Source organism: Oryzias latipes, chromosome 22 (genome assembly GCF_053564925.1).
Source record: "Oryzias latipes strain Hd-rR chromosome 22, Olatipes_Hd-rR_3.1".
Classification (NCBI taxonomy): domain Eukaryota; kingdom Metazoa; phylum Chordata; class Actinopteri; order Beloniformes; family Adrianichthyidae; genus Oryzias; species Oryzias latipes.
Window position 1 is genome coordinate 13,415,930 of NC_136258.1, and position 21,325 is coordinate 13,437,254.

At 37.6% G+C, this 21,325-nt stretch overlaps 1 protein-coding gene across 2 annotated transcripts; it reads left to right on the forward strand.

The window, feature by feature from the left end:
- Window positions 1-314: 314 nt before the first annotated feature.
- Window positions 315-20,587, forward strand: lck (LCK proto-oncogene, Src family tyrosine kinase). 2 transcript variants are annotated; one of them, XM_020713471.2, is made up of 13 exons: window positions 315-402; window positions 3,004-3,110; window positions 3,785-3,845; window positions 4,525-4,615; window positions 5,750-5,848; window positions 5,963-6,066; window positions 6,780-6,929; window positions 7,015-7,167; window positions 10,347-10,526; window positions 16,079-16,155; window positions 19,491-19,644; window positions 19,777-19,908; window positions 19,994-20,587. In XM_020713471.2, the coding sequence occupies exons 2-13, from the start codon at window positions 3,009-3,011 to the stop codon at window positions 20,185-20,187; spliced, it is 1,497 nt and encodes a 498-aa protein (XP_020569130.1). In that variant the 5' UTR covers window positions 315-402; window positions 3,004-3,008; the 3' UTR covers window positions 20,188-20,587. The 2 variants fall into 2 exon arrangements, with proteins under 2 accessions (XP_020569130.1, XP_004082690.1); XM_004082642.5 differs by lacking the exon at window positions 315-402 and adding an exon at window positions 1,488-1,738.
- Window positions 20,588-21,325: the final 738 nt, after the last annotated feature.

Below are 21,325 nucleotides of genomic sequence, written 5' to 3' on the forward strand. Positions count from 1 at the left end.
TGTGCAGAATCTTAGACTTTGCAAAGCCTCTGGGAACTCAAAGAACAGCCAGCCCCTGAAATGAGGGGGATTGATCAGCATGTGCTTCAGGACACATGAACTTGAGACCCGAACAGGGAGACAAAGACAAGGAATACCATAGAAAACAGACAAAACCTTCTGAGGTGCACCTAAAACCTATTTTTTTATGAAAGCAAAAGAGGTCTCAGGCCTGTTTCTCATGCCAGACAACTTCCCCCTTGGACAGCTTACTTTCGCTTTTTGTTATGAGCTAATGTTACAGTTTAAATAAAGACTGTGCACTCATCAGTTTAGCCTGGAACTACACTCAGAGAGCATCTGTGAGCAGCAAATCCAAATCTTACAGCATCAAAAGAGGCCAGCATCTGTGCCGATCTGAAGGTAGGTGGGATGGAAAAATTTCTGCTCTGTGATATCATCTCAGTTTGCGTAAGAGAATGTGATTTCCAACCACATTCAGAAGTAGTGACAAGTGTGGAAAAGGTATACCCCAACAAGACCTGACAAGAGGTCACCTCCAACGGCAGCAACACCTGAAAGGAGTGGGCTGGATTTTGCCTTCCCCGTTGTCAAGCTGTTTCCCTTTAACCCACCAAAAGGCTCCTTAACAGGTCGATGTGTCAGAAAGTGAAACGGCCCCACACATCCTCAGGATTTCTGAAGTCAAGTGGTTTCAGCGTGAGCGAGCCGCAGTCTACACCAGCGTTGTCTTCAAGCACATTTCTCAGTGCAGTCTCAGCGGTGTTTGGACCAACTTCCTGCCCGTGCGAGCTCTGTCGAAGCAGCCCTTCACCACAACACAAAAGGATGCGGTCCGCAGTTCGAAACATCTCAAATGTAGGAAACAGAGCAGCGCAGGCTTTTTCTGAGCTATCCGACATGCTTTGCCTGCAGGGCTTCATGTTTTCAGCAGAACATTGAAGAGACGTTCCTTTTCTTTAGGAATTGTGGGACAATTTACCTTTTTTGTGCCAATAAGGGATCTGACTTTTTACTTTAAACATCTTCCTGACCAATTATAGAACATAAAACGAGGTAATATCTAGCTGTGGTAACATTTGACATTAAATTTGGGGCTTTTAAACCGCTGCACAGGAAACACAGGTGTGACATCATTACTTTTAGCCTCTGCTCCAGAATAACACTCAGTCTGGAGATGCATTTGTAACTTTTAACATGACTGGGTTTCCTCTTTGCTGCTTCTTTTCAAATAATCAAGCATCCCAGCTGCACACTCACACCCTGCCTCACCTTAAAGGTCAAAAGGTTCAATATGCAAAGTCAGACATTTCCTCACAGCCGTCTCGAGGCCCACCCAAAGCCCCCGTTTTTGCCAACTGTGTTGGAACACTTTAGGAAAAGGCGCTGTCCTGACCCCTTTGCCATGAAAAAACGTTCCCCGCTGCTCACACACAGCTGTGCAGCGAGCACCTGTTTAAAGCCTGCAGCACAACCCTCAACATTTCAACGACAGGAAACTCTTTGGGTTGCTCTTCCACAGCCTGCGCATGTGTGTGTGATGCCGCTTCAGCAATTGCTGCAGTCTTACTTTTAATAAGGCGAGCGGATGATGACATCTTCACACCCAAGTTTGAAAAGCACCGTTTTTGCTAAATAGGTCTCAAGAAGAAACTTTGTCAAAACTCTATATCTGGATGGCGGCACTTAAAATCTAAGATAGCGGGACGTGCGAGGTGAAAATTTGACATCTTTAGAGGTGAGTTTCCATTTTTCTGTCTTTTTGATTTGAAAGTTAAAGTTTAACGGCGTGGTTTTGGGCTCTTGTGATGCGTCTGGAACTTTTTCTGCTTGAAAACTTGAAGATATGTTCGTGCGAATCAAATTGCTATTTGTCCCCGTTGAATATATTTTTCAAAAGTAGATTCTAGCTACTAATACATAAAAACACAGTTTTAAAGTGAAAAATAAAGACTTTTTGTGTTTTGGTACTTTATATGAAATACATAATAACAATTTTGCCAAACAAAAGCCTAAAGGGAGAGGATGCTGATGCAAACAGATGAAACTTAACCGTCAAAATGCTCTGAAAAGGAACCTTATCTGTAGGAAGAGGTCATTTTGGTTATGCTTTCAAGCCTCAACTAATTGTCTTTGCCCATTCTTAATTGACACGCTCACAGTGCCATATGAATGATAACAGCTCAGAGTGTGTGTTAGAAAGAGGCCTTCAGTTGCTAACAATCAAGGGGTAAAAAAATCCACAGCCCCTCAATAGAAAATGCTGGCTTGTGTAACTCCCCTAGTAAGCGTAGGAGACGATCATTCAAGGACCTCTTCATGCCCTGGTGATCCTCTTGTGATTCACTGTTATGGTCTCTCAGTTGTGGTGGGTTAGCGGCAGGTCAGCCCTTCAGCTTTTCTCACAGCTTTGCGGCTGTGGGGCAAACATCAGCCGGCTGACCCGCTTCCATGAGTGGCCCATTGAGAGTTGAAGGAGCTTGAGAAAACGGATTCATGCAGCCCTCGTGCAGACCACTCCACAGAGCACGTGCAGACGATGGATTAAACAAGATCAACATTGCTGTGGGCTTTACTCAAACCAACCGTTAAAGTCTGAATGGGGATCAGAGCGTACCAAACCTTTGTGTGACTAAACTTTGTGAAGACGCTCAGTCAGCTCTGATTGTGTAAATTGTTTGAGTAAATTCAAATGTCAAGACGTCTGTGTGGAGCTGCTTAAACTCCTCTCTATACCCGACTCAGATCTAAACATTTAACAGTATTCTTCACCACTGGTTCTTCAGATTCAGCCACAACACTGTTGTGGTTTTGAGGGATGATTTTGAAATTCATAACCCAATATTGATAACACTGACCAATGACCTGAACCTGGACTGATTTGCTGGTCAAAATGGTTCCATTTTTTAGTGTGCGGTCTTTCAACAAAACCGTGAATCGTTCATTTCCGGACTCGTGATGTAAGTGAAAAACAGCTTACTTACAATAGTTTGAACTTTGCAGGAAAGATGGGATGTGCTTGCAGTACAGATTCGGAAGAATGGTTGGAGAACCTGGATGACATTTGCGAACACTGCAACTGTCCAATACCTCCCCAGTCAAGCAACACAGTGAGTGAACGTCTGTGAACATGTTGTATAATTTTCCACGGAGAGTAAATTTTTCTACTGGGGTGCAGAGGCAGAGTGGTCGACCTCTAAATGGACGATCACAGGTTGGGTTCCCGCCCATGTGTCGAAGTGTACTTGGGCAAGACACGAAACCCCTTCATTGTTCCTGGTGGCTATAGGTTGGCGCCAGAATTTGGTAGCATTGTGTGAGTGTGTTTGTGCATGAGTGAATGGGAACTGTAAAGCCTTTTGGGACTTCGGGGAAGGTAGTAAAGTGCTATATAAGTATTTGGGGCACAAATGTCACACAGATGAGAAGGTGAGAACAAAACTTGGTTCCCACGGGTCATCTAGTGTTGCGCAATATCTGTAAACACCATAAAGTACAATCATAAAACAAAGTTTTACAAGTTATGTAACAGGTAAAGGGAAGTTGTCTATTGTGTGTTTGATTATGTGGAAGCCCAACAATTCCGTTTGTACCATTTTTTTTCCTCTCTGTGACCTGATGTTGCTCAGATTGGAAATGAAGGAGAAATCCACCTGTCAGATTTTGACATGGAAAACCTAAATGTTCCTACAGATGACCTTCGAAGTCTCAGCCAGATGTTGCATTGATGTGTGTGTTTCAGAGAATTCAATGCTTGCAGGCTTAACATATCTGATTCTGTCAGTACACAGACCAGCTGATTCAACACCCATCATCGCATTCGCCGCCCTTGTCGCCGTTACCAGGTAGAATTCTTCTGCTCTTTTCCGTTGAAACAAATCCATACCCGTAATTTCCTATATTAAAATCAAAAAGCACTTTTAATTAAAAACTGTTCAAGTTAGAGTGACCAAACTACCTTTTCCCCCCAGTAAAATAGATTAACCACAAAAGTTTTTAGAAGTAACTCTTTTGGTAGACTGTAAACACAGTTATGGGATTGAACACATTCTTAGATGTTTTTACGTAAACCTGGAAGTCTCACTTTTCAGTAAATCCTGTCATTTGTTATTATTTACGTTGATGACTTCATCACAACCGAGCCTCACTTAAATAGTATAAATATAAATATTAATAAAAAATAATTTTCTGGTGTGGAAGTGATTTTCCTGTCAGATTAGGCTTTAAGAGTCAAATGTCATTTTGCTCTTTGTCATCCTCCGCTTTAGGATGGGAAAATCACTATTTCCGATAAGTGATTACTGTGTTGAGGGCGTAAATTTATCTTCTGCTGCGTCTTACATTTAAAGTTGATTTGAAGAAGGAAAAAAAACGCCTCCTGTTTTTGGGGCAGATTCTAAGATCTTTTTTATAATATGATTAAGAAAATGGAACAACTAAATCCACCAAAAACATTATTTTCTTTAGTAACGTTTTGTGGAGTTTTTGTGCTGCAAACAAAAGCTAATGACCTTTTTCTTGCAGACAACATTGCTCTGGCCGTGTACAGCTACGAACCCAAACATGATGGTGACCTGGGCTTTGAGAAAGGAGACAAACTCAAAATCCTTAACAAGTGAGATCATTTGGAACACTTGAAAAAAGGGGAAAATTAAGAAATATTCAACCAATTATCTCTGTTGTTTTTTAGAACTTGATTCCAGAGGAAAAAGAATGAACTAAGATGATTTCTAAAATGTTAAAAACTACGCAATACTTGGATTGTTTTATTCCAAAAAGTCACACACTAATAGTTGCCTTTGGTACATTTTCCAACCAAGGATGTTAAGATGTTTTGGTTTGTGCCATAAGTTTTGGATGTGAAAGAGTTGAAGGAAAACAGAAGCTGAGCCACCACATTACTTTTATTATGACTTATCAGAGAAACCTAAAGATCTCTGACTTTTGGGGAATACCTATAAAAACTGATAATGATATTAAGGTTGCAGTTTCTCATAGGCATTTCCCAAAAGTCACAGATCTTTAGGGGAATACCTCTGAAAACTGCTGATGATATTAAAGCTGCAAATCTTCCATAAACTGGAGTTTGAGAAAAGCATTTTGAGAAACTGAAAATATTCAGACGTGCCACATCGCTGCGTTCAAGAATTTTATTTCTACATACTTCAGGAATAACAATAGATGTAAAAATTAAAGAAACAAAAGGGAATATTTACCTCTTTCATACTAGACTGATCTAAAGTTCCAACCTTGCAGTTGAGAGAAACTAAAAAAACTTTGCAAAAAACATCACTGAACCTCCTGCAAAGGAAACTCCTACCATTTCCTCTTCAGCAATTTCTTTGTAATTTCGGGTCATGTATGTTCAAAAAAGCAGAGGTTTAAACTATGAAATTCATCAAGTTTTGGTTAGAATTAGTTTTTCTGTTTTCGTTTTGTGCAGGATTTTCTTTTTTATTCAAAAATGTCAGTTTCCTGTTTTACTGAGGAGCAAATATTAGGAGTGCAAGCGTGTTTTTAGAAACATTTTGGCTGAGAAATATTTTTAAAATGTGGTATCTGATTTCAAAATGCTGCAACACGATGAGGTGGAGAATTTAGGGATCTTGACAAATCGCCTGTTATGGTGATGTGTTCATACATAATACATACATAAACTGTCCATGGCTCCCAACATGATGGTTTTCTTCATGAAATCCTCAAAGCTCTGATATGCTAACTGAACACTGCTTTCTCCTCTGACCTCCAGGGATGACCCAGAGTGGTACCTGGCGGAGTCCCTCACAACAGGCCAGCAGGGCTACATCCCATTTAACTTCATTGCAATGACCACAATGGAGACTGAACCGTACGTCACACAGGAAACTCGGCTTCAGCTCATTTCACACAATGTATACTGTCATCTAAAAGAAGGGATGTGGTTAGCTCAAAGTTTGAAGAAAAATGTGCGTTTGTGCTGCAGGTGGTTCTTTAGGGACATTTCTAGAAACGATGCCATGAGGCTTCTCCTTGCTCCTGGAAACACACAGGGCTCCTTCCTGATTCGAGAGAGTGAGACGACCAAAGGTGATATCGTGTTTTTCTCAATTATTTATCCTACAGAAAATGTTTTGTATGCAAACCTTCAGTGTTGCACTCAATTATTGGAGACTCAAAAAGTTCACCAAGAACACCTTCTCATTTCAGGAGAATGATTTTGGGTTTCTACAGTGACTTTACTGACAAAAAATATATATATAACCTAAAGTAAAAAAAAAAACAATTAGAAGAAAATGAAATCTTTAAGTTTCCGAGGAGAAACTAAAAAAAAAAAGATAATTAAAAATAGTAATAAATAATAAACAGGTGAAAACTGTCTCTTGAGTGGTGTATATGCCTGCTCAGCTGTGCACAAATCACGCACTGTGCTGTACTTCACTTCGGTACAAAAAGCCACAATTTGAAGCAAACTCTGATTCTGTCAAAATAAAAGACAAAAAAGTCTTTTTTTTTTCATTTTAGCTCAGTGTTTAGGATCAAATACAAAGAAATATAAAGTCTACAAAAAACGCTTTTTGAAGGAGGCAAATTTGCATTTTATATTTAATTAAGACACAAAAACACCAATAAAACAGTCACACAAAACAGCACGAATAATTAAGTAAAGGTCAACTGTGCTTTACTGCGATTTGATTTTTTTTAACTGAACCGAAAAAAAGGAAACCTTTGTAATATGCAAAAGTCTGTTCATTTGTAAAGATTTCCTGCGTTCTTCATCTAACCTCTGTGCTCCTTACCAGGGTCATACTCATTATCAATTCGAGATCTGGACCACAACGCGGGTGAAGGGGTCAAGCACTACAGGATCCGTAACCTGGACAGCGGTGGCTTCTACATCACAGCCAAAATCTCCTTCAACTCGCTGAAGGAGCTTGTGCAGCATTACACACGTGAGTGCAGCCTCTTCAAGAGGGAGTTCTGGAAATGTATTTAGGTGGGAACTGTTTAAATCACGACTTTCTGTTTGTGATGCAGGGGAGGCAGATGGGCTGTGCTCGACTCTGGGGAAACCATGTCAGTCAAGGGCGCCGCAGAAGCCGTGGTGGCACGACGAGTGGGAGATTCCCAGAGAGTCGCTCAAGCTGCTGCGCCGGCTTGGAGCTGGGCAGTTTGGAGAAGTTTGGATGGGTGAGCCTTTTCCCAATAAACAAGCTTCATTTTTTAGCTCATTTTTCTGTATGAGGTTGGAATGATTCATGTTCTAATCCACAGTCAAAAAGATGGTTTCATAAAACAAGATGTAACAATTGTACAACAATTTCACACAGCCTGGCTAAAAAACATCCAATTTTTTACTGAAGTTTTTGAACATTTTGCAGCTACAGTTACTCCAAATTAGCTGACTTTAAGCAATTATGGCTTCATTTATACCAGGGGTTTGCAACCCGAGGCTCCAGAGTCACATGTGGCTCCTTCAACCCTCCATCTTGAATAAATAATTATTTTTTGGGGGGTGATATATGTTAAGATTCTTAAACTAAGGACATCTTATATCAGTCAAATTAACTGTTTTTAAAAGCAATGTTAATATTTAGTGACCCCTTGATCCCGAAAGGGACAAAGCTGGTTTAGAGGGTTAATAAAATTAGAGGCCTTGTGTGCTTTACTAGTCTTCCAAAATGCAGACGTCAGATAACTAAGCAAAGTGATGGTTAAAGGTTTTATCGATGGTCAGAGCTTTTTGTTATTAGGATTAGCTTAAAGCACACATTCTTATCCTCTGTGGTACATTAGTGTCGTCTTGCTGATTAGAGGCAAAGTTCTTAAAAGTGTATAATTGCAAGTAAATCTGTTGCAGGAGGATCTTATATGAGACAAGGTGGGTTTTATTTTACAGAATTTGTATCAAAAGTAAAATAAGTTAAAGTTGTTAACTTTGGAAAAGGTTAACACTGTTATAATTTAGGTATTACCAATTTATAAAAGCGTCAATGTATAAATGAACAGCTTAATAGTTACACACACTTAAATAAAGTGTATTTTTCTGAACAGTAAGGTGGGACTCTTGGTTTGATCTGTAAGAAACTGGACCAAATGGCTCTTTCAGCATTAAAAGTTGCAGACCCCTGATCCATTCAAACAAAAGAGTTGGCTCTTAGTCCCATCAAAGAATCAGAAATCAGACAAAAAAGAGAAATTCAACAGAAATTTAAAAAGTTGTCCTTCACTGTTAGCATTTTTGACTCTGCAGGCCTCCGTTAAGATAATGAAATCTGGCCAACTTAAAGACTAAAAAAATAGCAAAATCACAGTACTACTAACTGACCAATGATATACCCAGTAGTACTGCTTCTGAGAACAGTCCTCCACATAAAAGAAATCCTCAAATTGTTGCAGAATTTCATTTTTGGTGCAAACTAAACACATCCGCCATAACACTTCACACCTCGCATCAAGTGTGGAGGGCAAAGTATGGTTGTTTTGTAGCATTTCAGAAGCAGTCAGGATATCATCTTTGTTTTTTATTATGTGAAATATTAAAAGCACTAAAGGAGGCGTTGTAATGCATGCAGTGTTGACCAGTGTTTTGCATGAAATAGTCCAAATATGAGGAAAATATCAGCATACAAAGAATCCTTTGTCACTGTAAGATTCTTGGTGCAGATAAGAAGATGGATTTGCATTGAAGATAAAACGTCTTCCTTCATTGACACGCTTCACACGGCCCATGAAGAGTGTCAATGAAGCTGGTGCTTCATACAAAGGAAAATTAGAAGTACCTTCAGATGATTTGATGCAAGAGGTTCAGATATTTGTGCAGCACATACTTTAGTCAGTCACAAAACAAAAGCGTTGTGTTATTGTTTCTGATGAGATGATATGTTCAATTTTTCCCATAAGCAACACCTGGGCAGATCATTTCTAACGACACTCATGTTGAGCGCACAAATCTGTGCTCAATAATCATAAAAAATGTAGTCAAAATAAAAAGTATCAATCTAAAATTGATGCTTGATAATATTATTATTGCTTCTGTTTTTATCATCATCCCAAAACTCCATATTTACATCAGTTTACAGTTTACAGTTTTACAGTCATTCAGTTTGATTTGGCTGAAAATCTTCAGTTGTGCCCCCAGATGTTGAGCAATTAAAAGCTATCAAAGAATATTTCATTTGCTCAACATCTGCAAACAAAATCTGCTCCTAATTATAATAGCTTTTATGAAAAGTTAGAACACATATTTTTTTAAATTAATTTAATATGTCTACTAAGAAATTGTAGTCCATAATGGTTAAAAAAAAGCAGATTCTTGATTTTGAACTAAAGTTTAATTCACAAATGGATGTGGGGACTACATGTTGACTATTCTTGTTTTCCTTTTTATAAACTTCAAACCTTTATTTTAATATTCTGTTTTATATTCTGCTGAATTTGCTTCATTCAATTTTTACCTCGTAAACTTACTTGTCCACTGAGAGATGTGAATTTAATACGTTCAAAGTTCATTTAAATTATTGTTTTCTTTTGTTTTTTGCCATTTTTGAGGGCGGAAACTTTGAAGCAGTACAGCAGACACTGTTCACACTGTCTTTCACTATGCAACATAGCTTAAAAAGTCACTGCATTGTTTTTCAATTTTTGGAAAATGAGTTCAAATTGTTATTACACATTTATATATAATAATTTAGTTAAATTAAGACGCTATTACTTTGAAGTCCCCTAATTTTGCTGCTTCCAACACTTGCAGTAAACAGTTTTATGAAGAGTATTGCCCTAAAAACATGTTTGAAACAATTTATTCAAGTTCAATGTATAAATTTGAGGGACTTCTTGTCTTTAGATTGAACAGCCAAGCGGGTTTCCTTCAATCAAAAGTCCCTGCTTGTAAAAAATGTGTGACACCTTTAGATTACCTGATTAAATTGAAAAGGTTTGGCTAGAGTCAAGTGTCAAAATCGTGTAACATGAGGTAGAATTAGCTTATGTTTTACACAAATATTAGATATAAAGGTATAAAAACGAAAACTCATGAAAATTAGAAATGTGAAAGTATAACATGAGAACTGCTTCCAGGGCAAATAGTGTCAACAGTCTGGAACTGAATATAAACTGTCCACGATACATTGAATAACCTTTATAGACATTCTTAGCTTGCATTCAAATATAATAAAAAGGTGAGAGACAGGGTGTTAAAATGAACAAACACTGTGGTCACTAATGTGTCTATCTAGGATTCAAACCCTTTGGCCCTTAAATATTGATTTGTTTTTTCAACCAAAGCTTTAATTAGACACCAATTTAACTATATGTAGATAAAGATTTAAACTGATTTTTCTTTTTAATAACTGGATTTTCTCTTTCAGGTCTCTATAATAATGACAGTAAAGTTGCAATTAAAAACCTGAAGATGGGCACGATGTCAGTGGAAGCTTTCCTCGCTGAGGCCAACATGATGAAGAACTTGCAGCATCCGCGGCTTGTCCGACTCTTTGCCGTGGTTACTGAGGAGCCCATCTATATTGTTACGGAATACATGGAAAATGGTAGGTGGGAGAGATAAAACGTTCATACAAACATGTAAGAGACTTGACAGGGCAATGGAAATGTCTTATTTAGTCTTAAGTTACCACATGGGGGGGGGGGGGGGGTAGGGAACTTGGAATTCACCTACTATAAAGCATTTGCTGGAAACTTTTGGAAAATGCTTTTTTGTTTTGAGAATTTTTTTTTTAGATAAATGCACAGACTATCTTTTACTTTGAAAGGAAATCTTGAGCTTTGGAATTGTTGCAGATAAATGGAATGTTGTCCTTGCTAAAAGTTCTACATCAGGGTAAAAAATAATGAATAAATTCTCTTTATTTCTCATTTATTCATTTGACTTTAAGGTAGGTGTTAGAAAAAAATAGATTTTTAGATTTGAGTGTCACATGTGGAGTGGTAGAATTTACCAACAGAACGCAGATCATTCATGGCAGCTCAAAAAAAGTTTGATGTGGAAGGGATCAGGGAGGATCTTGGGTGGGTTATTCAGTCAGAGTGAAAGGAAAACTATAAGTGCTCAAAGAACTCATAAACCTGTTGGTTTGGTTTTCATTCTCCAAAGTGCGTATGCAAAATACTCAAGGAAATGGGCCAACAGGGACTGACAACAAAATGACATTCTTTCATGACACTAATGACATTCTGACGCAATAGTTGATCTCAAAGAGTCTGTGGAGTCTCATAATAAGTAGCATCATTTTTGTTTCTGACGAACATTTGTCTCTGCACCCTAAACGATTTCACAACTGTCATGGGTGTAAACAGCTCCCTTCTGTTCTGAGTTAGATTGTGGATTTTTGTGGTTTACCCGTCATCCTGACCCACTGTGTGAAAAGGATTTTAACTTCTCTGCTACATGTGGTGCTGAGCCATTTGTTGTCAGATCATCCATGCACACTCTTGTGGGTTGGAGTCAGACTCAAACTTCTCTCCTGCTATGATCCTGACTAAAGATCTAATTACAGGTTTCATCACTTCTGTAAAAGCCAGAGGAGAAACTGTGCAACCTGCTGTAATCTGGGTTTCCATCTTCTGTAAATTCACACAAAAGAAATTTCAACATCTATGAAGCAGTCTTTCACCAACACAATCACTATTGTAGTGTTTTACTCTCTAATGTAATATGAAGAAACTCTAAAATTATTAACGTGTTTTCTTAACAAGCTCTAACTGTCTTTGTCTTAGATGGACACTGCCTTTCTTTTTGGAAGTAGAAATTACTCACATTCATCACACTTCAATGCTAAATAGGTAAAAATTTGTTTAAAATAATTAATGTTAGTGGGTTTATTCTTGGAGCATTTAAAGGAGAATGAGTAGAATCTGAAGAAAAACAATGAACTGTAAGTTATTTGGGACACTATAGGTTTGGAATAAATAAATGTGTCTGTTTCTAATAATATCAGACCACAACAGTCAGCAGGATCATGGGACCTAAAAGACTCACAGCTCTGCTTGAGTTGGACTTTTCAGTCCCCCGAAGTGGTTCTTCTCAGGATAGATGAGGTCATCAGATCTGTTGAGAAGAAGATTGTAACTGGGAGAGCGTGATGCATTTAAAGTGATCATGCCTGGAATCTCAGAGGTTATTCATTTGATCGTTTAATAAAGAAGCACACACGCATTCAGTTTCTAAGTTAGTTCAAAAAGATCTGCGTGAAGGTTACTAAAGGGCATAAGTGGAATATTAAAACAAACTCAGTTACTTATGAAACTTTTAAGAATTTTCGGAGAAAACATAAATGAGAAACCAAATTAAAAGATCTAAAATGAAAGAAAAAATGATTACAGAACTGTCGGAGTTTGCTCCTCCTTTGAAGTATCTTTGTCTTTCAGCCAATCTGTGGTGAGCTCACTTACTCAGGGCAGATTGGGAGATATAAAAAAAAAATCCGTAACACCTTTTCATCATTCTGTATTTCATTGGTGTATCACAGTAATATGAGAAATCCAGTGCAATTTTTAAATTGATGACATTTAGATTGAACAAAGTTTACACATCAACGTTTAATCCTTAATGAATGAACAAGTAAATAAGATATTAAACCTCTGTGAATGCAATAGCCGTCCTTATTTTCAAACAAGGAGATTGAGTTAAATCTTCAGTCAGACCAGTAAAACACTTAACATGAGAGTCTATATTAATCATGACATTTGGATTTAAAATAGACGTTCTCATAAAGGAATGTATTTTAAAAGCATTCAGAAAAAAAAGTTAAACTTGAAACAAAAAAGGTCCATTCGTCTGCAAGCTTCTCCTGAGGAGAAGAGCTTCTTCTGCCCTGCAGCGGTTCAACTAGTCCATGATCTCCATACGTTCTTTGCATTCAGAAATGCCAGCAGGAAGGTGGTCCTAATATTATTTAAGGAATAATTCATTGAACTTGTTTGAAGCTGTCTACCCTCCATGAATAATTTATTGCTGTCATTCTGTGTTGTGCTTATCAACGAGAAGGAGAAGAGCTTGGTTTGAGTCTAGTCTTTTAGTTTAGTTTAGTCTCTTACCATACCGTGTCGAAATGCAGGCCCAGAAATATTCAGATAAAATCTAATAAGGGGTTTCATGGTTGAGGTGAGGGTCGCCTCAGCCATTCGGCGACCCTCACCTCAACTAGTTCTTTTCTACTAGTTGGTAGAAAAGAACATTAAAGAAGGCATCCAGGCTTGCACACTTCACTGTCATGGTAGTTCAAAATATTCCAAAGGTTCCTTCAGCAAACAATGCATTATCAAGCCAATCCTGTTTGCCAAATCAAGGCAAACAACCTGCAGATCTCACTTTTCCATCTTTGCTGACTGGATTTTATGCCAGATCATGCTTGTGTGTTCAAGACACCCAGAGAAGCCAAGAATTCCAGATTTCTAAATGACATCATTTGTTTCCTCGATAGTCAGATAAAAGCCAGGTTGCAGAGATAAAATTTAAGAGGAAGATGGGTCTAAACTGCCCTAAGCTGGCAGAATCTTCCTCTCTTTGAGAAAAATTAGTCCTCATGCCCTTCTTCAGGAGTTAAGTTCAGTCTAAGTCTTTCATAACCTCCATAAAAACCTCATCACATTTGGTGCTTTCTGATAAACCTTGTAAGAAACACGATTTGACTAGTTATTGTTTACTAAATAAAAAAGAAATGGTCCAAGAATTATTGATCTTTGTGGGACTCCGGATTTGACTGAAATAATTTGATTTGACACATTTTAGGAAATATAGACCTGGTGTTTGTGGAATCAAACATGCCCTGTTCATGAAGGCTCGGTCATATAAAACATGCCTGAACCTGTCAGGAACCATTACTTGTTTTATTCAGAAACCTGCCTTGTGACTGCCTTGACAGTCTGTAGAGAATGTGTCAGAGTGGAGACAAAGGCGCCGTGTTAGTGTGGTGTCAGAGACGTTCAGGATTAAACATGCTGATCTGTTATCAGGCTTGTGGTGGGAGCACATGCAAGGATGCAACTGTAGCCTGCTCCATTGTCCTTTTAATGAATTGCTGTGTTTTCACATGAGCGCTCCCCTCCAGTGGTTCCTGTTGAATTTGCTGAATGCCGTTTGATTGTAGCTTCACATCTGTCATTATGTTTCTCTTAATGCGTGATGTCAAATACTGGAACTTTCAAGGTGTAATCATCACTTGTGGATGAATATGAATGCAGCTGAGGAGTACTACAGCGACTTCAGAGCCAAAGTATGTGGTACAGTTGAAGTGCCCCGGCCACTGATGGGATATTTTTAGTTTCTTTTTATTGCCCCTCCTTCTGTGTGTGTGTAATTGCTACTGTTTGCTTTTCTTTTTTTTTTTAAAGCTCACAGGACCTTTTGCTTATTTCCCGGCCCCTTCCTGACAAATCTGAATGACCCTTGTGGTCACACTAGAGAAGAAATAAATAAACAGCTTCTTCTTCAGCGTTCTCTCCATCTCTGGATTCTTGCTCCTTTTTTTTTTTGCTGGGCCTTTTACAAAACAACTGAACCTAGCAGTAACAATGGGGTCGTGGTTGCACCTGCAAACAGTTTGCATGCACAAAAAGTTTTATTACCCCCCCACCACCACCTCGTTTTACTTTAACCACAAGAGTCTTTGTTACTCCTTTCACTGTGAGCGACAATGCAGAAATCCACTGAGAGATGCTGTCACAAAAACAACGAGAGCCTTGCAGCTGAAGTGAAAGGAGCGCCTTTGTGTTATCATCTGTGAGTTGTAAACCTCCAAGCTTTTGTCTGGCCTCTGGGTTTGGACAGGACACAATTGCGGCTTCTGTTATCGAGAGAGAGGCTGGTTTTGGAGCTCCCAATCTATTTTTCCATTATCGAAGACAACATAGCAGGAAAATAACAGGCGTGTCATACCAGTTTCCCTTTGTGGAGCTGACAAAAAGCAGTACTCTGGTTCTCAGACTTCAAAAACAGTTTTCTGACTGAGGCAGAGGATTGAAGGCCTCTTCTTTCCTGGCAGAGTCATAGCTCTTATAAAATGTTTCCTTTGGTTGTGCCGGGTTGAACGGGGTGCCGAGGTGTTGCCGTGTTCATCAAACCCCACAAAGAGTTAGCTGTCAGAGAGAGCGTGTATCAGTTTGACTTATGGCTTGTGTACTTCCTTCTAAGTGTTCTGCTCACTATTCTAGTCTTTCTTGGACTATTTATGGTTAGGAGGAATTCTGTTGTTTAATTTGTAGACATTCTACAAAAGAAAAGAACAGATTTTTATTTTTATTTTCAAAAGAAACTTTAAATTTTGACTTTTTTTCAACAAGATAAGGGTCAAAATCAATGACCTATACAGCAACTTAAACTTTTTTCATTATAATAATAGGTTTTTTATGATTTGGACATAATTTAACTATCGAAACTTTTGATCGTGTTTTTCATTAATAATTTTTCCTCAAATTAACCCACGAGCATTTTTTTTTATTCTCATAAAAGTATAAAGAATGCTGTGATAATAGCAGAAGCTTAAATGTGCAACAGTAACATTGTTCAGCAATATATGCGAAAGAAAAAGAAAAAAAAACACTTTTTATTGCAGAACTTCCAGCCGGCATCTCGATTTGTTCTCTGAATCCAAATACGAGTTAAGAAATGCAGATTTAAAGTAAGATTAACATCGCTATCTGCTTTCACAGAAACGCCTAAGTCTTCAGTCAGTCTTTGGACGAAAGTAATCATAACAGTGTTCATTTGTTTAAGGATAAAGAGAGGTTTATCAGGAAAAGATCTCCCTACAGGAACATGGTAGCGCTTGTCTCCAGCATGTTGCAAGATGACATTGAATCATCATTTAACAGTAAAATTTTTCCAAAAATGTTGGAGGAGTAAAAAAAAAAATGCTTAAAACAAGAGTAAAAACATACCAGGAAGCATTAAAACCTATAAAATTCTTCAGGAAATATCTTTTATTGACATAAATTCTATGTCGATATAAACAGAAGTTTTCTTTTTTCGTTAAATATTTGAATTGCCCCTCAGGTGTCAATGACGACAATTGCATGAATGGCTTGAATCAAGCGTGAATCAGAGTTTGTCTGAACAATCCTAACCTGCATGTACTTTTCACAGGCAGCCTGGTGGATTTTCTAAAAACACAGGAGGGAGGCAATTTACCCATCAACACTCTGATAGACATGGCGTCTCAGGCAAGGAAATCTCTTTTTCACTAGCTGTCATTTTATTGCAGCACCCTTTTACCACATTCTGCCCTTTCTTTTTACTCTTTACTCTTACGTCTTCTCTCTGCGTGATGTGTGTCGACAGGATACAGGCACGTGTTGTAATGAGGCCTGCATTCATCTGTATTCTCGCAACTGTAGGCATGGGTGTGTAAATGTGTGTGTGGGAGGGCATGAGCTTTTATGATTAATGTCGGTCTAGACTGTGTGGCTTGAATGAAACTGTACTTGCTACTAATCAGGATTAAGGGTGGACAAGCTTAAAAAAGTTTTAGTTTTCTATTAATCTTTTTGAAAGCGAGCCAGTGCAGCTGAAACACGCAATTTAGGCAACAATGACTGAACCTGGAACTGAAGACAATGCAAATCAATCAATCTGAATCTGCTTTTGTCAGTCAGTAGTCCCTCCTGAAAAAGTAATGACTGATTAATATGTTTGCTTAATCTGTCATTTAAAAAAAAGGGGGGACTAAGGAATAAAAGAAGTTTAAAGGAAGCCTCAGTACAATTTGTGTCTGAGGCCATCTTTGCCACCTTTAAGGCTCTCTAATGCTAAACGTAGCCACCAGCCAAAAGTCCTATTTCAAAACAAATGTTTTTCTGTGTGTTAAATCTCATGAATTTAACACTCTGCAATGCAACTTGTAGAGCAGACTAGGTAGCAGACACTGTTGTTTGCATGAGAATAACTCCCAACCACAAGACAGATTGAGGTTTGGAGTCTTTTCAAGATTTGTCAATCCATTTTTAAGAATATTAACTTGATCCATTAAGAAAGGCCATGGTGTAAATTCTCTAGAATGAAAGCTATGTTTATTTTGGATAAAAGATGTGAGTAAAAAGTCCTTCATGATCTTTACCTGTACAGCGGTATGAGAAGTTTGGTACACACATGTTATAAGGATTTCTTTTGAAAATATTCTGCTTTGATTACAAATATAATAGTTATATAATATTCTAATTATGGTAAATGGTGTATATTTATATAGCGCTTTTCTAACATTCTTAAAGGTCCTTTTCACCCATGCGCTCACACACATTCACACATTGGCATCAACCTATAACCACCAGGGGCAATGTGGGTTCAGTGTCTTGCCAAAGGACACTTTGACATAGACAAGCACCGCACCTGCAATCTTACAAGAAGAGGTTGACCGCTCTTCCTCTGTACCACAGTTGCTCCTTTCTTTGTGTCAAGAAAAAAAAATCAGGATTTCGCTGAAATACACACAAAATTCGGTTTCTGGCAAATATTTCTCAGAGTAGCACTTCAGTGATACATTCTTGTATATCACAGTAAAAGTTGGATCAAGAGGCCCAAGTCCTTTAGTCGCTCAAGTGTTGTGCAAATTAAAAAGGAGGTTTTTTTTACTCATTCAGCTCACTGAAAAACTGTCTTCTTTATTTGGAGGGATTTTACATTCTGTCGGAAGTCCCTGTTCAGAAATGAGTCATTAAGTATCTCAGAAAAACTCTGTTGTGTCTGGCTCATTAAACAGTCACATCCTCCAACTGTTTGGTTTTATAGATAAAAGGATTTCCACAAGAATGACATGATCATTTTTAAAAGGTTTTCACAAGAAACATAAGAATAAAGTAATTACTCTGTAATTTATTATTTCTAAAATTATTAAATGCCCAATTCCAGTTAGGATAAACAATCTGCAATGAATTAAAAAACTTTACAACTTGCTTTAATTGACAAAAAAACAGAAAATAGCCTCCAGCCTAAAAATAAAAAAAGATCTGCATATAAAGTCCTTCAGCACTTATGGAAAAAATGTAAATTTCTGGATTCAAATAAACACATATAAGTGGAAAATGTAGAAAAAGTGAATCAGAATAAAAACCATAGACTGTTTCCTAAAAATTATGGAGTGATTTGTGTGCAATTTTTCCAAACACAACACTTGTTGTTTTGAGTGTAAAACTTTAAAAATTTTCTGTGGTCAAAAAATTATTTTGCAATTGAAACAGAAAAATGCATTTGAAACTCAAAAATACCTGCAGTCGAATCAATTTTACTCTTGAAACTTAAATATAGGTGCAATCAAAACAATTTTTACTGATAGAAATAGTCTCTCTTGTGTGCTCACAACATCAAGGTATCATGTTACAAATGTGCCACAGAAGCCAGCCAATCGCAGACATGGGCAGAAAGGTTGATGTCTGTGATTGCCTGGCTTTTGTGGCACATTAGTAACAGTCCCTGCTATGTTTAGAGCACCAAAGAAAATTGTTTTAATTGCGTACATTTTTCTGTTTCAAGAGTGAAAATTGTTTTGACTGAAAGTATTTTTGGGTTCAAGTGCATTTTGTGCATTTTAATGTGTTAAAACTTAACACATTAAAGAAAAGTAATGAGCTGAATGAAAGAGAAGTAAAACAATTTCAAAAATGTATTTATTAAACATTGAAAAATACGCTGGTCTGGAAAAAAAGGTTCCCCAACAAAGTGTCAATGCCTGAAATTTGTTTTAAGATGAAAGTTTCCAATAAAAAAAATAAAACACCACTTTTAAGTCACCAACTTATTGCAAACATTTGTAGGGTGCAGATGAGTCAAGAATTAGTGGAGATGGAAGCCCTTAAGACTAAAGTTCTTGAAATTACCATTTACTATTTTTTTTCTTAAATATATTTTTAACATCAATTTAACCCTTTCATGCCTGAAATTGTCTCCAGTTATTTAAAAAAATGTATTAAGTGGAGTCCTGGATTGGTACGTTGTGAATTGCCCTCCTATGGCGTGAAGGACTTAAGGAACCCTAGGGCTAGAATTTATTTAACACTTTACGATAATTTCCTACCAAAACGCCAGAAACCAAAATTTAATTTTGTTTGAAAGTACTGTCATTACGTCCGTAATATAATCATTAAATATTCTCATTTTGCTACAAAGAAGCTGTTTTTATTTTGCAAGTAGTTTAATTAAACAGTGATGTGCATGATGTTTATTTTGGAAATCCAAATGAATTGCTTATGTTTTTTGCATGCAGCAGATGAAAACTTCAAAGCATTGTGGTAATTTCATGGTTTGTGTCAGCATGAGTCACCTTCAGGTCTCTGATCAGGCAGGACTGCAGTTCTGTAGAGCATGAGGTTCATAATGTGTTGTTGCATGAACCCAGCTGGAACACTTACATGAAGAACAAGAGTATAAATGGCACAGAGGAAGTATTTAACTTCTTAGTTTTAAGCTGCTTGGTCCAACGTGTTTTACATGTCCCTCACAGCTAATGGTTTATTATTTGAACTCACCCACAGCCTGGTAGTTCATGAAAATGTGCTGTCCCCTGCAGGTGGCTGATGGCATGGCTTTCATTGAGCAGAGAAATTACATCCATCGTGATCTGAGAGCTGCAAACATCTTAGTCTCTCATGAGCTCATCTGCAAGGTTGCTGACTTTGGACTGGCAAGACTCATCGAGGACAATGAATACACAGCCAGAGAGGGTAATTCAATTTATTCCCTTGCATTTCCAACAATTGTATTGCTAATTTGTTTTTGTTTTTAAATTGCTGTTACATTTCTTTGTATTTTTGTTGTCCTCTTTTTGGTGATGTATTCTTGTTTTTTTTCCATAGGTGCAAAGTTTCCCATTAAATGGACAGCGCCTGAAGCTATCAACTTTGGGACATTCACCATAAAATCTGATGTGTGGTCATTTGGGATCCTGCTTACGGAAATAGTGACATATGGACGAATTCCTTACCCTGGTAAAATAATCCTTTCACTGATTCTGATCCATCAATAAGAATTAGAATATTTCGTGAAAATAAAACCTGTATGGTTGTTTTGCAGGTATGTCCAACCCAGAGGTCATTCAAAACCTTGAGCGAGGCTACAGAATGCCAAAACCAGAAGGGTGCCCTGATGGGCTTTACGCCATCATGTGCCATTGCTGGAAGGAGACTCCAGACGACAGACCCACCTTTGAATACCTGAAGGATGTCTTGGAGGACTTTTTCGCTTCCACAGAGAGGCAGTACCATTAGCTACACCGGATCCAAGAGACACACATATCATTGGATAACAGGCCTGTGAATGAATGCTGGACTTCAAACTTTTCTTTGGAAAGTGTTTGCCTTTTCCATTGACAGGGTAAAAATGGAGATGTTCAAACTTGGACTTTTTTATACTTCAAACTATTACAGAAGAAAACTTAGCTCTCCCAAGAGAAAAACATACTTAAAAAACGAGGGTGGTAGCAGGAAAAAAAACATCAATTGTCTTTTTAATGTGTAAATATTGTTAAGTGCTTCAGTTGAGTTTCCCTCTATTACCTGTTAAAGTGGGAAACTTTAAGGAAATATTTTTTGTGGCTGAAACTAAGCCAGAATTAAAATGTTTGTTGATTCATTGTTGTGATATATTAAATACAAAGTAATTTAGTATTCTATGTTCTTTTTGCCCTCACTAAAGCTTTTTCACCTGGATTTAATAAATTTGCACAAAAAAGAGGAAACAATCATTATCTTGATTGTAAGGACATTACAATCTTTTCCATTGGGATTGATGGATTCAGAGAATGGAGACGAAATTGTTGATGGAGTATTGCAGTTTTTAAAAACTTTCTCAGCCAAGACAGACATCTTTGTCATGTGACAGAGAAACATGCAGATCCTTATGATGTATGGCCTTTCACTAATCCCTTAATAGTTTTATTCATATTTCCTGATTTTGATTATATGAATTCTGCAGATATAGTGAGGAAAAAATTGTTCATAAAAAGACTTAAAGGGATATATTCCAATGACGTTGACTTGGTTGACTCTTTTATTATGACTTCTTACTATAAGTGCATTTCACACTAAGCGAAACAAAAAAGAAGTAATATACCATTTCACTCCAACAGCTGTATTTAAAAAAAGTCAATGTAAATAATACTGCAAGTATCTCAATAGGAGACAAGTAGTAACTTGTGTGTAGGATAAATACATCAAAGAACAACCATCTACCTTTCTGGTAGGACTGGCCGAAACTACTATGAACAACAATTAAGAACAATGTAGTCAGTATGCATTTGGGCTTTATAAAAAACAACAGTTTCTCTATTCGAGGTTAAACATTTAAGGTAACCATTTATCGCAGTTAAAGCCGTCTTTTGCAATATGCGTATTGCACAGGCGGATG

What these genes read in the sequence shown, in the direction of transcription:
- lck (XM_020713471.2), top strand. Translation starts at nt 3,009, where the DNA reads ATGGGATGTGCTTGCAGTACAGATTCGGAAGAATGGTTGGAGAACCTG. An exon ending in TGAATACACAGCCAGAGAGG is followed by an intron (nt 19,645 to 19,776) that starts GTAATTCAATTT and finishes TTTTTTCCATAG; the next exon opens with GTGCAAAGTTTCCCATTAAA. An exon ending in TGGACGAATTCCTTACCCTG is followed by an intron (nt 19,909 to 19,993) that starts GTAAAATAATCC and finishes GTTGTTTTGCAG; the next exon opens with GTATGTCCAACCCAGAGGTC.